We start from the raw sequence: 17,248 nt of genomic DNA, 5'->3' as shown, positions 1-17,248 counted from the left end.
TTCAGACTCTTAGAAACATACAAACCAATAACCACAGGGAAAACGGAGAATATCAGAAAACACTCATCATAAAATACACTAAGTGTGGTGGGCATGCCTTGTAGCCGTTATCAGAAGGCTAGGGTAGGAGAATCACTAAGCAAGAGAGGGTGACCCCATCTCAAAAAAAGAAAAAAGTCTTGTGGACAAATCACTTCAGTCACTTAGGGGATAAACATTTTCTCTGCCATCTGGAGTGTTATACAGGACAGGGGAGAGTTATAGACAACACACTGCTGCCACCAAAACCCAACAGCTTTCACTGGACAGAGTGCTACAGAGTTCTGGGGAGCCTACAGACAAACACGACTGCATGCCTCTAGTCTCAGCACTCAGAGGATGAGACAGGAGGGTTACAAGTTTAAGGCCAACCTGGGCTAGGTAGGGGGACCCTATCCCAACAATCTTTTCAAGGAAAGAAAAGCCAAGTAAACATGTTGTAATTCTAGGATACAGTATATTGTAGGAAGGCAAGGGTAGTTTAATATTAGCAGCCTTCTTAATGTAATTCACCATACTGATGCAGTTAGATGTTAACAGACTGAAGGGACTCAAAACCTTCATTCTTGATTTAAATTTTGAAAAAATACCATTATTAGAGCACATGCCTAGCATGCAAGAGACCCTGCATTGAATCTCCCAAACCACAAAAGAATAATAAAAAGCCGGGTGGCAGAAGTAGCACACACCTTTTTGGTTTTTCGAGACAGGTTTCTCTGTGTAGCCCTGGCTGTCCTCGAACTCAGAAATCCGCCTGCCTCTGCCTCCTGAGTGCTGGGATTAAAGGCGTGTGCCACCACACCCGATTTAGCACACACCTATAATCTCAACTCTTAGGAAACAGAGGCAGGTGGCTCTCTTAAGTTCAAAACCAGCCTGGTCTACAAAGCAAGTTCCAGGACAGCCAGGAACTTGAGAAACCCAACTACACAGAGAAACCCTGTCTCATAAAATAACAGCAACAACAACAATAGGGTGCTAGAGAGATGGCTCAGCAGTGAGCGTGTGCTGCTCTTGCAGAGTGCCTGTTCAGTTTCCAGCACCCACATGGTTGCTTATAGCCGTCCCTGGCTCCAGCCAGGGATCCCATGCATCCTTCTGACTTTTGTGGGCATCAGGAACACACACAGTTTACAGATACAAATGCAGGCAAAACAATCATACACAAAATCGTTTTTAAAACTTTTAATAATGCCAGGCATGCAAATCCCAGTAGTCAGGGAGGCAATGCAGGCAGATCTGTATGACTTCAAGGCCAACCTGGTATACAAAGCAAGTTCTAGGTCAGCCAGGGGCGCTATACAGAGAAACCCAGTCCAGGGGAGTGGGGTTGGGGGTGGGAAGGAGAGATTTACTAGTGTTAGTGAGCATCTATACTCCCATCAAAGAAGAAGTCAAAGGAAATCAGAAGTTGAAGGCCATCTTCAACTACACACAGGTTCCAGGACCTCTTAGGTTGCATGAGACCAACTCTGTATATCACAGGGAGACTGGAGAGGTGGCTCTGCAGGTAAGATCACTGGCTACTCTTGAGAGGACTAGTGGTCCATGCCCAGCACCTAGTATTGGCTCACTACCTCCTGGAACTCCAGCTCTAGAGGTTTCTATATCATCTGTGGCCTTAGAGGACACGCCACACCTATGGTACACAAACATACATGCAGACAAAACAAGCAAACACATAAAGTAAGGAAATCTTTTTTAAAATAAAATTATCCTGTCTACAAAGAAAAAAGAAAGATGCCAGGCGTGGTGGCGCACGCCTTTAATCCCAGCACTCAGGAGGCAGAGGCAGGCGGATTTCTGAGTTCGAGGCCAGCCAGGGCTACACAGAGAAACCCTGTCTCGAGAAACCAAAAAAAAAGAGAGAGAGAGAAAGGAAAGAAAAAACCAGACAGCAGCTACAGCAGTTATAATCCTAGCACTTGGGAGGCTGAGGTAAGAGCCTATCTCAAGACAACAAAACAAAGCATGTCATACTACTGAAGTGATGACGCAGCTATTCATCAGCTTCTCGAGAGCTAGGGTTATAGATGTGGGCCATTTCTTCATCCTCTCTTTTTATCATTATCTTTATTTTATTTTTGAGTGGTTTCCTGCGTATATGTATGTACACTTTTGTGCTTGGTGTCTGTCTGCCAAGACCAGAAGAACACGTTAGATTCCCTGCAACTGGAGTGCCACATCCTTGTGAGCCACCATGTCAGTACGAGGGGCTGAATCCCAATCATGTACCAGAGTAAAAGGCACTCTTAACCACGGAGGCATGTCTGCAGGCTCCATTGCTTCGTTTTTCAACTAGGAAATGGAGGCAAAACCAATCTGTTGAGCAGAAATGCCCTAATATAGTATGAAACAGTGCTTCATGGTTTTAGTAGTTTCAGACTAGTCAGAGTGAGCCAGTAGTGTAGCAAAAGCTACAGGGGCATAGAAGAGGTGCAGGACCACCAGATTTAGCCTTTAGGGGCCCAGAGAGAGGGCAGGAGTGGCTCCAAGGTTCTGAACTGTGGCAAGTCTGAGTGCCACTGGAGCACTGCATAGTGTGACAGATCACGTTGTCTACTTTTAGGGTGGGGGTGGGAGGTTTGCACCTTGTATGGAATGCCTGTCCAGACAGTAAGAAGCACCTCTGGGAAACCAAGCGGGTAACTTGAAATATCAGAATAAGAAAAATAACAGACAGAACCAACTCCCCAGGTTATCCACTAACCTTCACACATGCCCTGTGGCACACACAGCATACACATACAAATAAATGAATAGATTTTTTTAAAAGAAATGTAAATTATCTTTGGCAGAAGACTCTACATACAAGATAAACGAAAAACTGAAAGAGAGCCAATGAGATAGTTAATGGGGAAAGATTGTGCTGCACAAAATTCAGTCCCTAGAACCTACCAAAAGGTGGAGGGAGAAAACTGACCTGCACACCACACACACACACAGGTAATAATCACAACCTAACATAGGCAATTCACCAACGTGCTCTTCTAGAGTAAAATGACTTAGTCAATCAATAAATGTGGTAATATTAAAAATTATTAGCTGGGCAGTTGGTAGCTCATGCCTTTAATTCCAACACATGGGAAGCAGAGGCAGGCAGATCTCTGAGTTTTAAGCCATCCTGATCTACACAGTGAGTTCCAGGACTGTAACACAAAGAAGCCCTGTCTCCGGGAAGGAAGAAAAGGGGAATTAGAGAGATAGCTCAGTATTTGAGAGCACTGGCTTCTCTTCTGGAGGACCCAACACCAGCACGATGACTTAGAGCCATCTATAATTCCAGTCCCAGAGAGGTCACATGTGATGCCCATACATACATGTAGTTAACACAGCCATATGCCATAAATGCTAAAAGTTTTTTAAAAGAATTATCAACTTTGGAGCTGGAGAAATGGCTCAGCACTTTAAGAGCATTTGATGCTCTTGCAGAAGGTTACAACCATCTGTAACTCCAGTTCCAGGGAATCTGCCTTCCTCCTGTGGACTCCCTAGGTACCAGGAGCTAGTGTAGTACACAGACATATATGCAAGCCACACCTATACATAAGCGTTTTAAGCTCTAAGTAACAGCAAGCCTAAAAGTAGTGTGAGATGGTCTAGTGAGATGGCTTGGTGGGTAAAGGAACCCTGCTGCTGAGCCAGGTAACCTGAGTTTGATCCAGGAGCCCTGTGATAGAAGAAGAAAACCAGCTCCATCAAGCTGGCCTCTGACTTCTGTGTGTGTCATGCACACAGTGAAAAATAGCAGTAATAACAATAATAAAATACAAATAACAAAGGTTGGTTGTGACTTTAGCTACTCTCGGCTAATCTCCCCTTGCTCTGGGAGACAAATGTTTTGCTAGTAAGTTAACTCTGTTTACTTCCACGGGGAGAGAGAGGTAAGAAAGCAAACAGAGTTACAGGGAGCAGAAGAACTTGTGCAAAGCTGCCGGCTGTGCACACTGAATTCACACAACCTTGGTGGGGACAGCTTTATACAGAGGAGGCTGTTGTTGAGTGGCTTCTCGATGTGCTACCTGTGTGGCCTAGACCTTAACTTGCAAGCATCTTGCTTAAGCCTCCCTAGTAATTGGGATAACGGCCACGTGCCTGTCCCCAGCTGGCTGGCCGGCCGAATGGACATTTGGATTTCAGACGATAAGCTCATCAGTCCTGGAGGGCTACAGAGCTGCCGTGCACCACTTGTTCAGAGACAGCACACTTAGAACCACAGTTTTTAAATGCCCCAAAACAAGATGTATGCCATATTTTATATGTGCTCACATTAGAATAAGACCCCCAAGATGCAGCATGTATGTCATGTCAGTTTTCTCCAAATATGGAAAATAATGTGAAAGAATGATGCGTAGAAAAAGAGTTATGGATAGCCGGGACCACAGACCATTGCCACAAGGCCAGCTGGCAGCCAGGACTGAGGATTGCTGAGCCAGCATGGCATGGTAAGGGTGTGGCCTGTTAGTTAACAGGGGCTGCTTTCAACTGGCACTTACTGCTGCTGGTTACCTCAGGCTGCTTAGAACTGCTGCAGCTCCCAGCTCCCAGAGCTGAAAATCTGTGCCTTAGTGTAGAGTCTTCCTGGTTTTAAAAACTGGCATTTACTAAAGTATCTTAAACTCTCAACCAGCATCCTGTCACCCAAAGCAAAGGCCTTTTTCTATCTTTGGTGTGGAAATGTACAGCATACATAGCACAAGAAGCAGTCAGGTCACTATTGGCCACTCTGGTGGTCATGGATAGGGTGGTCTTAAAGGCTGGCTTGAATCTATGTTAAAAAATTCTCAGGCTGGAGAGATGGCTCAGCAGTGAAGAGCACTGACTGCTCTTCCACAGGTCCTGAGTTCAGTTCCCAGCAACCACATGGTGGCTCACAACCATCTGTAATGGGATCTGACGCCCTCTCCTGGTGTGTCTGAAGACAGCTATAGTGTACTCACATACATAAAAAAGTTTGCTCAGAGCCACCACAGTAGGAAAGCAGTGATGCTCCGGGTGCCAGGCGCGCCTGCATCAGCAGTGCTTTGTCAGGAGCAGGTTCCTATGGCCCATTGTGCCAGTGCTAAGTTGAAGGAGTTAGCTGGTCATGCAGCTCGCCACCCAATGAGGCCTCTAGCAGGGAGGTCTCCAAGGAGGTCTGTGGAACAGAGTAGAGGGTTTGTGTGTAGGAAGTGTAATTTTCCCAAATTGCTAGTTATGGGGAGGCAGCCTACAAGGGAAAGGAGAGAGGAGGTATGCCTCAGGTACTTAGGGCCTTTGATATGGCCTGGTCATTCCGCCAGCTCCTGTCATTGTCTGTCTAGCTTGCATCTCTACAGGTTCAGGAGGAAATGGAGTCTTTTTCCTAAGCTAGGCCCTTTCGAGACCCCCACTTATCCCTAGAAACAGCACAGTGGGCATTTCCACACGAGGTCGGGAGTTTAGCAGCCTGAGCTGAGCTTGCTCTCTCCCCCACGCCTCCTCTTCCCCTACATTTCGCATCCTCTCTGCCTGCCATAGCAGGTACCTGTCCTTGGTATTTTTGTTGAAGTGCCATCTTGTAGCCCGAGGAAGGCTCTGCAGCCTGAAAAGAAGGTCAGGCAAATAGCAGTGCCTCTGATTTCCTCGGTACCATGGTGGAGATTTTGTTCCACTTGTCCCATTCCCATCAAACCAGGCATCAGCCTGGTTTCCTTGATTCTCACCAGGAGACGGATTGAATTCCAACCCAGCATCTGCTGAGTCCTCTGAGAACACAAAGCCATTCAGACTTGCCAGAGACAAAGCTTGCACTGTCCTGCTCCCGACCTCTGCTTCATTAACCAGCAGGCCAGGAAGAAGCTCGAATTGTCAGCAGGGAATTGTTTCTACACAGCTTGGGGTGAAGAGAAGTTTGAGCCCTTAATGACTAGAGGTGGTCTGGGAGCCTGAATGGACTCTGTGCTAAGGGCTAGATGGTGAATAATAGCTCTTTCTCTGTTTGCTACCACAAATACCTTGCAGCGAGTATGCCAGAAACAAGTCATGAAGCAAGCTGCTTTCTTTAGGAAGAAGGGGAAACAGACATGCTACACAGGACAAGGGGCAGCTCAGTGTACAGTGCTTGTATAGCATGTTGTCCGAGGCTGTGCATTCAAACCCCAGGGCTGCCCAGGGGGGGGATGAACAAGTATTGCTCTGCAGTGGGCAGAACTGAAGTGCGGAGTTGAGTTCTGCTTGTCTGCACATGGCTGAGAATGAGGCAGCCAAGACCAGGAAGCAGTATCTGACTAGAGCTGTGTTCACATGAGCTTCATCACTTGGCAGGCTGCATTCTACGGGAGTGGTGAGGTTGATGACATACACTTACCAACGTGAGCTTGGGGTGTAGCTCTGTGGTTGCCTAGCATGTGGAAGGCCCTGGGTTTAGTTCAGAGTACCACCCACTCCACCCCTCAAAAAGGCCAAAGAAAATAAATAAAAATTAATAATTAAGACGTGGCATGGTGACATATATGTATAATCCCAGCTCTCAGAAGGCAGAGGCGGGCAAATCTCTCTGAGTTGAGGCTGGCCCGGAATAAGACCGTTTCTCAAAGAAGGAAAGGAAAGGAGAAAGGGGAAAGGAAAGGAAAGGAAAGGAGAAAGAAAAGGAGAGGGAAAGGAAAAGGGGAAGTGTTTTGTAAAAGTAATTATTATTATATTTGTAATGAAAATCGATTTTAAGAGTCAGGCATGTGATCTCAGCACTGGGAGACAGAGGAGGACCACCATGACCTAAGCTACATAGTGAGACCACTGTCTTAGAAAGACCCCAAAATCACAAAGTCAGGGCTTTTCTTGGGTCTGGGTTTAGGCGTTTGTTCTTTGATGATGGTGTTTTCTAGTGCTGGAGATAGAATCCATGGCCTGCCAATCTAGCACTTTACCTCTAAGCTACATCCTGAACTCTTCTTTGCTTTTAGTTTGGGGTTTTGTCTTTTGAAACAGGATCTCGTTTGACAGTCCTACCGCCTCATACCCCAAGTGCTGGGATGACAGGTGGGAGCCATCACACCAGGCTTTGAGAATTTGTGTTTGGAGCCTATTCTGAGAAAGCACTAGCTTTCCTGCCAGCTCCTGGGGAGTGAGGGCCACAGCACCTGGCTTAGTGCTGTGGTGCTGCGTGCGGTGCCCAGCTTCACAAATGAGGCCTGTTAGTAAGTGAATAGCAGCACCCCAGGTCACTTGTGCTCTTTCAGTCCTGCCTTCTCCCCTGAGGGCCTGCAGCATCCTGGAAACTCTGGTCCTAGTAGTCCTTCGGAAAGGACGGCGGGGAGGGGAAGGGGGGCTGCAGGAATAGTGAAGGCTGTGGGAGTGGACTCAAGGGGATTGAAAAGAAAAAGGAGAAACTATCGAGGAGAGCTCTCCCATGCTTACACCTGGACAAACTAATGCTTCACCTCACGAGCCGTCACCACTGCCCTGGTCAGCTGGTCTGTACTGGATTTACAGGAGGGTTACAAGAACGTCAGGAGTGTACTAGGAACTGAACCCCAGTCTTCTACAGAAACCAGGCACTCTAAACCTCAAAGCCATCTCTCTAACACCTCATCATCTTCCCCTAACTTTTACATTTTATTTTCTACAAAAATAAAAAGAAAGGCTTAGAATGGTAATTGGTAGAGTACTTACCTAGCACACGTGAAACCCTCGCTTCTTCTCTTCAGAACTGAGCGAGCGTGGTGGTACATGCATCTACCATCAGCTGCAGGATTCAAATAGAGACTAAAAGATGAGATGATCAGGGTCATCGTTGGCTCCATAGTGAGCTCAAGGGCAGCCTGTGCTGTATAAAATCCTTGCTTCAGAAAAAAGAACAGTGGCATTCCCTCGCACCCCTAGAACAGTAGTCCCTGCTAACCAGGGCCATGCATGTTGGTTTTAGTTTTGTTTTGTCTTGTTTGAGACAGAGTCTTTATAATGTTATCCTCGCCATCGTGGGACTTGCTGTGTAGACCAGGCCCACCTCAAACTCACAGAAATTTTCCTGTTGCTGCCTCCCTAGTCTAAAGACAAATTCCAGGACAGCCAAGGCTACACAGAGAGACTGTCTGGGGAAAAAAAAAAAAAAAAAAAACCAGCAAAGCCCCCTCCTGTAAAATGTCAGAGAAGAGATTTTCCTCTCTCCTCAGAGCCTCACCCCGCTGTGTCCTCCATAGTATTGAAACCTCTTGCTGAAATAGCAGTCAGCCTTCACGTCCTTCTCAAAACCTTTGGGCTGTGTATTGTGGCACTGGGAATGCAGAGGCAGGTGATTTTTTTTTTTTCTGAGTTCTGGGCCAGCCTGGTCTATATAGCAAGTTCTAGCACAGCTAGAAGACCCTGTCTCAAAAAAAAACAACAACAACAATTGTAGTCACCAGCTCTGACTTTTATTTCTGCTCACTGTCTTCAGCCCCATTGTTTCTGTAGAACAATACAAAGAGGAGCATGGGTAGAATGGGTACATTGATGAAACTTCCCTCACAGTACAAGTGGGACTTCAGCTGAGGACGTGACGGGGGGGGGGGGGGGTTAGTTTCCCATTTTTGTGCATGAGGAAAACTGTCCAGGATCCTGGACTTGGCAAAGCCCAGCTCTTCTGCTCCTAAGGCTTCTTCCACAACCTGATGTGCCCATGGGGTCTCAGTCCTGTGAACCAAGGAGGCCTTCCAGTGGGGTGGGGGCTCACTGAACACCTTCTCAGCTGAGCAGAGTGCGGATGGCGGAGAGGCCTGCAGCTCTGCCTCCTTGATGGTCCTTGTGGAGGAGGTGCCCCGCGGCTCAGAGGCATTGGGATACCTGGCTTCCTGACTTAAGAAGATGGCTGCTGAAGCTAGAGGCTGGTCTGGAGCCTGTGTAATCTTTGCTCCTCCCAGCACATTTCTGTTTCCCTCTGCACAGCATGTGCCTCCCCTCCATGCTGCTCCCCCCACACACCCCAATTTCCTGTTGTCGGGAGACAGCTGGGGAGGGGGTTAGGGGCTGCTGTTCTCATGCAGTCCCACAACTGAGCTGGGAATAATTTGAAACTAAATCTCTAGCTCTTTGGAAGCTTTCACGAAATCCTTGCAAGTTTATTAACAACAGCTGTGGCCACACAAGAACAGAATCATGGGGGAAGGGGCTGGGTCGGGCAGCAGCAGGCTTGCTCGCCCGCCTGTCATCTTTCTAGGGGGAAGGAAAGTCAAGTCACAGGAGCCTGGCCAGCAGGCAAGCAGGTAATGAGAAATCAGACCGGGGTTTGGGTTCATAGGGTCTTGGAAGGGAAGGTCTTGTGCCAGGTACTCAGGCATGTATTTTAACCCACAAGCTGTGTCTAACCTGTAGACACAGCCTCTGTCTCCACTACTTGCAGTTTCTTTGTGCAGACCCCGCTGCGTGGACTGCTGTGGTGCTTGTGGTTGAGGGACAAGCAGATGTCTTTGCATTTCCGCTCTTAATGAAAACTACTCTGGTGATTTCTTCCTCACTTCCTGTGAAATTCTAGAACTGCTAGGCCTGCTTTCTCCCTCAAACTCTGGACGCAAGCAACTCCCCACCCACCGGGGCCAGCCCTATAGCCTCTCTCCACAGGTGCCTTCTGTGTCCTGCTGAGCTCAGAGACCTCAAGGATGGGAACTAAAACCTCCCGCCCTCCTTCTCTCTACTGCAAGTATGGGGTCTGCTGGATGTGAGGGGCCACATTCCACTTTCACCTTTGCCCTGCCAACCCTGGGGTGCTTCCCGCACTTCCTTCCCCATTTTCACCAAATTCAGGTGATCTGAGGGCTTGTTTCTTAAGATGGCTGTAGGTGTCAAAGAGGCACTTCATAATTCACTTCATGGCAGCCTGGTATGTCCTCACCCTCTCCTTAGCACTGGCCAGTCTCCCCCGACCTCCCTCTCTTTTCTCTTCAGAAAAAAACACAGACAAGCTTCTTCAGGCCTATAGCATTCTTCTCTAGCCCAGGAGCCAGAGAGAGCATTGCCAAGACTCCTCCCCACTGTTGCCTGTGACCAAGGCAGACAGGTTGGGGGTGGGTTTCAAGATAGCCTGAGGACCGGTGGAGCACTGGGGTCTGTAAGTCTCTGCCTCTGCCCTTGAGTGCCCTCTGACTGACTCTGCCAGTCCCTGTGAGAATAGAAGTCATGGCAGAAAGTGGCCTTCCAGTGTGAAGTCTAGAATTTTCAAAGTCAAGCCAGAAAAAGACGGGGAAACATTAGAAATATACCAGAATGTCCTTAGGAGTTAATTATGTCTGGTAAGTGTTTTTGTTTGTTTGCTGGTTTGTTAGGTTTTATTTGTATTTTCCGTGCTGGAGATTACACCCAGGACCTTGATCATTCCGTACAGCATTGTATCATTGAGCTAGACTCTCCACCTCAGCAGTTGTGTTTGTTACTATAAACCAGACCTACTAGACTAGGGGACCTTCCCCTTGGGGCTACAGACTCAGGCGTGGATCTAGTGCTCACTCCCCAGTCTGTTCTTTTGAAGGGACTCTGATGACTGATGGTGAGTGTCAATTTAGCACACCTGGGGAGAGGGAGGGACCGGCAACTATGGAACTGCCTCCATCAGGTTAACCTGTGGGCATATATGCTTTAATGCTTTCTTTTTTTTTTCTTTGTTGTCTATTTATTTATTTACTTATTCATTTTAATACAAGGACTCACTGTGTGACTTTGGCTGGCCTTGAGCTCACTATGTATATCATACTGACCTCAAAATCTTAGAGATTCACCTGCCTCTGCCCCCCAATGTAGGGCTAAACCATGTACTATTGCACTCAACAAATATATATAATACTATTTTAAAGGTTACTTGAGATAGGGTCTCACTATAGAACCTGAAAGCTATGTAGAGCAGGCTGGCCTCAAGCTCAGAGATCCTCCTGCCTCTGCCTCCAGAGTGCTAAGATTAAAGGTGTGTAAAAGGTGTGTACTGCCATTGCCTGGCCTTTTCGTTTTGTTTTGTTAATTTATCTTTATTTTGTGTGTTTGACTGGGTGGGTACACATGTGCTTGCTCTCTACTACACTCAGTGAATCTCCTGGAACCAGAGTTACAATGGTTGTGAGCTGCCATGTGGATGCTGAGAACAGCATCTGTAAGGGCAGCTAGTGCTTTCAAACCACTGAGCCATCCCTTTTATTTTTCTGAGTGTGTGTGTGTGTGTGTGTGTACATGTGTTCAGGGCCACAGAGGCATCAAGAGTCCGTGGGTCTGGGTTACAGGTGCTTATGAGCCTCCCCTCCCACCATGGGTGCTGTGAGCCAAACTGAGTGAGAGAAGCTTGTGTGCCCCAGTGTATACTGTGTCCAGTAACTCAACCAACCAAGAGGAAGGATATCTGTGAGCAGGAAAAACAGCATCTTTCCAGAGCAAGGCAGAGTCTGAATGAAGTAGACCCCTCACTTGTAAACCATGGTTTGTGTGACCAAGCACTCAAGGCTGTAAGGTGGGACCTCCGTGTGCATTACTTTTCTCTACAAAATTAGGAATTCCTAAATTTCCCATACATTTGCCTGTGACAGGACTGATGGAGGTGATTCTTCAAATGAAAGTCCCTCTTCCCAGGTGAAGCAAGTTGACAACCAGAATTAGCCATCACAGAGCCCTTCACTTCTTTGGCACAACAATTTTCTGAAAAAAAACAGGCTTGGCATGGGATTAGGGCTAGACCCCAACCTGGATCTGGAGCCCCAAAATTGTAGCTCTTCTAGCCATCTCCACTACTGCACCCTGTGGCTATGCTCTCAGACTCCAGCTTCCTGTAAGTGACTCAGCCTAAAGAACTTGAGGACTGGCCTGTGATCCCGCTCACTCCCAGCCTGTCATCCTCTTTCCTCTTTCCGCCGATTGTTCCTATTTCCAGCAGGGCCATAGCAAGCCCTTTTCCATCGTCCCTCACTCAGGTGGCCTAGACTGTCCCCTAGGGCCTCCAGAGCTCCATCTGTTTACAGATCAAAGGGCGCAAATAAACCCTAAACCCCAGCCCTCCCTCCTTTTGAACAGTACAGATTTTTCTTCAGTTGCGATAAAGTGGATATTAGGTAAAAATTGTATGTCTGCCCAGCCTGCCTTAGCTTGAGGAACTTAAACTGAAGGGAAATTGCTGGGTAGGGACCCTCCACCCAGAGAAGTGGGAAGTGACCAGAATACACAGACTGGCTGAACGGAGGCTTTTTCTGTTTAAAAAGAAATCCTTTTAAAGTTGTTAACACAGCAAAAGCCATCTGATGCAGCCGTTTGCTCGGAGTTGTTTGGTTTTGCCCAGGCTCCCTGGAACTCACAGACTTTCCTCCATCGAAGGGTGGGGATCACAGGTCTGTGCCCCATGCCTTGCTCATAGTTGAGATCTCAGCTGTCTGACCAGCAATTTACTCATGATTCCTCATAAATCATACATGTGCCCCATCATTTTGGTAGCAGGGACTGACATAGATGCCAAGGCCATCTGCAGACTCCCAGACTGATTGAGGGAGAATGGCCTTAAGGAACTTGGCCCCTCAGGGAGTGATGAAAACAAAAGAAGGAATGAGAGGAAAGGCTGGGCGACTGCTTCCTGTGCTCAGGAAGGACTCTTGATCAGCAAGCTGGGGTTATGTCGAGGAAACTTGGCTCGCTCCCTTGCTAGTGCTGTGCAGAAGGAAGAGGAAGAGAGGCACCCCACAGTATTCCTGGCCACAGGAAGCCTGAGGTGGACCTGAGGCAGACAGCAGCATGCAGGTGTCTTCATGCTGCCATAAGCAGCCTAGACCTTGTATCTGTTCCAGCCATCCTCCACAGACACAAGGTTCTGTCTAGACAAAGTCAGAGATGCTGTGTTCAGGCTCTGCCTTGTTCTGAACAGATGCTGGGTTTTCTCCCAAATAATTTCCACCCATATGGTTTAAATTCATGGATCTGGAAGGCCAGCTATGTTACTCTTCCTAATTAAAATAGGACCCTGAGGATCCAAGGTGGGCAACCAGTCTTCTCTGCTCTGAAATTCCATAGCAGAAAGTCCATGGTGAAAAGCCAGCTATAACCTGTGCTCAGGATTGAGATGTGTTGGTCCTGTAAGGGACCAGACTGCTTCTGTCCTCACCTTTCCTATACCTTCCAGGACAATGCACAGTGTACACGAACTGGTTCACAGGCTAAGGGGAGGAAGGCAAGTAACCCTGCCCTTAAGCACTGCAAAGCACTGCAGACCTGGAGGACACAGGGACATTCGGCATTCCTTAACTTGATGTTCTTCCTAATCCACCTTACCCAAGCAAGCATGAGCAGCTCACTCTCTCTGGGACCTCAGTCTTAAGCTCTAAAGAAATGAGAATGACTTTAATCCCAGCACTCGGGAGGCAGAGGCAGGTGGATTTCTGAGTTCGAGGCCAGCCTGGTCTACAAAGTGAGTTCCAGGACAGCCAGGGCTATACAGAGAAACCCTGTCTCGAAAAACCAAAAAAAAAAAAAAAAAAGAAAAGAAAAGAAATGAGAATGAATGGGGAGGCAGGGGATTGTTTAAAACTAGGGTGTCGTGTACCCAAGGTTAGTCTCGGATTTACTATGTAGCTGAAGATGACTCTGAACTCTGATTATCCTACCTCCACGTCCAAAGTGCTGGGCTTATAGGTATACTAGATCACACCAGACCTGGAATGTGTGGTTTCTAAGTACTGTATTATACCATTAGAGGCCTTAGCTGTCTCCCTAGGAAGTACAGGCAGCACCACACTTAGGTGTACAGGGATGAAGGATGGTGATACAGTACTACCATTCATGTTACTAAATGGTCAGTGAGGAAACCTCTTGCTTAAACTGAAGAAGCCACACAGAGGCTTGTATGGTAGCTCAGTTATAATCCCAACACTCAGGAGGTTGAGATGAGTGTAAGGCCAGCCTGGGCTACAACTTGTCTCAAGGAAAAAAAAAGCCACTGAGAACTAGAGAGATAACTCAGTGTTCATTAACATTAAGAGCACTGGCTGCTCTTCCAGAGGACCTGGGTTTGATTCCCAGCAACCACATGACAGCTCACAGCCACCTGTAACTCTGGTTCCAGGGGGACCTAATGCCCCTTCTGACCTCTTTAGGCAACAGACATGATATGATATGATATGATAACATGATAACAGAAATGTATGCAGGTAAAACACTCAGACATATAAAATAAGAATAATCTGTAAAAGCTTGGCATGGTGGGTCACACCTTTAATCCTATCAGGAGGCAGAAACCAGCATAAAAAACTACAGAGAAAGTTCCAGGATTACCAGAGCAACATAGAGAAACCCTGTCTCAAAAATAAATGAAAGTTAGCTGGGCGTGGTGCCACACGCCTTTGATCCCAGCACTCAGGAGGCAGAGGCAGGCAGATTTCTGAGTTCAAGGCCAGCCTGGTCTACAGAGTGTGTTCCAGGACAGACAGGACTACTATACAGAGAAACCCTGTCTCAAAAAAATAAATAGAATAGGTAGAGATAGATAGATAGATAGATAGATAGATAGATAGATAGATAGATAAGATAAGATAGATAAAAGCTTTAAACACCCACTGGGATATGTATTAAAGACATGTCCCAGTCTGTACCCTTTTTTTATGTCCCTAAGTCTGTGTCCCACCATTTTCTACAGTGAGCTCTTGCCTTGCCTGTCTAATCTCTGCACCAGCCTCCTAAGTGTGACTTTGAGTATGGTTTCTCTGTGTGGTCCTGGTTGTCCCAGGAACTCACTGCACCTGCCTCTGCCTCCCTAGTGCTCAGATTAAAAGCCACCCAGAACTTCAGCAATCACATATAGAGTTGGGGTTTTTTGTTTGTTTGTTTGTTGGGGGTTTTATGGGAGGGGGGTTGGGTTGGTTTTGGGTTTTTTTTTGGTTTTTTTGTTTGTTTGTTTGTTTGGGTTGGGTTGGTTTTCGAGACAGGGTTTCTCTGTGTAGCCCTGGCTGTCCTGGAACTTGCTCTGTGGACCAGGCCGGCCTCGAACTCAGAAATCTGCCTACCTCTGCCTCCCAAGTGCTGGATCATATAGAGAATTTTGTGATCACCTAGCAGATGTGTATGGGTCCACAGTACTCCTCCCAGACAGTGGACATGGGCATTATTTCACAATTTCTAAAATGCTTGATGGAAACTGAACTTTTGTTCCTTCCTTTGAACAGCTGGCCAGGTGTGACTAGTGGCACAGTGAGATAAGCAGCTAGAGTTCCCTGTATCACAGAAAGCTTAATTTGGATCATTTCGACCGAATCTGTCACTTGGCAGCTAAAGCCCGGAACCATCTCTAACAGCCCTCCTCTAAAGTCCTTTATCACAGAAAGGGAGTGCTGCATAGTGACACACTCCATCTGGGTGGCTGTCTTGTGGGTCTGAAGTTCAGAGGTGGGCTTAGCAGTAGTGTGTCACAGCAGCATGTGGTACACATCTGTCTAATGAAATTCCTGATCAGGGGACATGATAGCCATGTGGTAAGATCACTGATTACTGTGTGGCTGTGATCTGAGTCACCTGCAAAGCAGATGCACAGACTTCTCCAACAAGAGGTCCAGGTCCAGGTCTTTGTCATTCACAGCTGCACTGTAGTCTCTTGTTCATCTCAGAACATTCCTGGGTCTCAGGGATGAGCATTAGAACACTAGTGGCACTTGCACTCAGGTGACTGAGGCAGGAGAGCCACAAGTACCAAGCCAGCATGAACTACAGAGTAGGACCCTCTCTTGAAAAAAGAGAGAAACCCAACATTGTCAAGGTAGGCTGGGTGACTTGGTCTAGAGAGTCAAGTGTTTGGTGACTTGGTCAACTTGCCCTCATCCCCATACTGGTTTTTTGAGACAAGGTCTCATGTAACCCAAGATGGCCTTGAACTTGCTAAATAACCAAGGATGGCTTTAAACTGATCTTGCCTCCACCTCTCAAGTGTTGTGTTTGCAGGCAAGCACCCACACACACACTGGGCCTGGTTAGTATCTGACTAGGTAGCCAGGCAAGCCCAGGACTCCCAGCACTCCCACTTCTGCTTCCCAAGGGCTGGCTGCGATCAGAGCCATACTCTCAGTCAGTTCAGCTGATGTGTCAAGGTCTGCTGTAGGGCCATAGCCTGCTTCTGATGGACCACCCCCCCCCCCCATCTTGGTGGAGTTCCATCACATACACTGTAGCTGTCCTCAGATACACCAGAAGAGGGCATCAGATCCCATTACAGGTGGTTGTGAGAGCCACCATGTGTCACTGGGAATTGAACTCAGGACCTCTGAAAGCGCAGTCAGTGCTCTTAACTGCTGAACCATCTCTCCAGCCCCTCTTTTGGTTTCTTAAGATAGGGTCTCACTATGTAGCCTTCACTAGAACTCATTCTGGAGACTGGGGTGGTCACAAACCTCACAGAGATACTCATGCCTCTGCCTCCCAAGGGCAGAGATTAAAGACATGCACCGCCACACCCAGCCCTAACAGTAAAGAGTCTTTTTGTCTCGCTGTAAACTGGAGAACCACTTTGCAGACTACTCAGGAGTGAGATGAAGCAAACATGGGTGATGGGTATGCAAAATACCTCTCTTTCTGTCCCACCGAGGCCTCACCTTTGCTGCAGGGACACCACTTGGAGCCACAGACAGCTTCCAGTCCATAGGGCCTACCTGTATTCAAAGAGGTGGGTCCAAAAGCCTGCTGTGCCAGGCTGCAGTTTGGAGATCAGGAATGCCTCAGGCTTTTAGCTCAGCTATCATCTGCCCTCCACTTTTGTGCAGCTCTGAGAGCCCGAACACAGACCTTTCCAGCACAGAGCCCTCCTCATTGGAAGGCCAGGCAGCTGGTGAGGGAAGAGAGTGCAGGTGATGGGAATGGGCTGTGATGATACATTAGCTTCAGCCCACACCCACTGCACGGAGCTGTGGGCTTACCTGCATTGTCCCTGATGTTGCTTTTGTTCTAGGAAGATGATGAAAAGCTGATTGAGGAAATCCAAAAGGAGGCCGAGGAGGAACAGAAGAGAAAGAATGGAGGCAAGTATTCTTCCTGGACACAGATGAGGTGTGGGGAGTCCCTGCCCCTCTGGTCACTGCTCGAACCATGGGAAGGCTTTGAAAGCCCTGGGTTCTGTTTGGGCACCCCTCACGATGAGACACTCCCAAGTGCATGTTTGAGCTCTGGAGGCAAACAGAAGCCTGACTTGACTTAGGAGACTGCTTTACCACTGTGGAGGCTTACTAAGGGATGACAGCAAGCCCCAGGGGCTCTGCAGGGGCATTTCACACGAACTGTGTCG

General features: G+C 47.7%; 1 protein-coding gene across 3 annotated transcripts in view; it reads left to right on the top strand.

Annotated features, from left to right (window-relative positions):
* The window catches only part of Rnf216 (ring finger protein 216), a 114,858-nt gene that overhangs the window by 95,280 nt on the left and 2,330 nt on the right, over positions 1-17,248 (top strand). For all 3 annotated transcript variants that reach the window (XM_021162526.3, XM_021162524.3, XM_021162525.3), the window contains exon 16: positions 16,916-16,985. In XM_021162526.3, the coding sequence (XP_021018185.1) occupies positions 16,916-16,985 (70 nt within the window). The remainder of the gene's footprint in view (positions 1-16,915; positions 16,986-17,248) is intronic.

Source organism: Mus caroli, unplaced genomic scaffold (assembly GCF_978045245.1).
Source record: "Mus caroli unplaced genomic scaffold, Mus_caroli_1 scaffold_4, whole genome shotgun sequence".
Taxonomy (NCBI): domain Eukaryota; kingdom Metazoa; phylum Chordata; class Mammalia; order Rodentia; family Muridae; genus Mus; species Mus caroli.
This window is presented reverse-complemented; position numbering and strand designations above follow the sequence as displayed.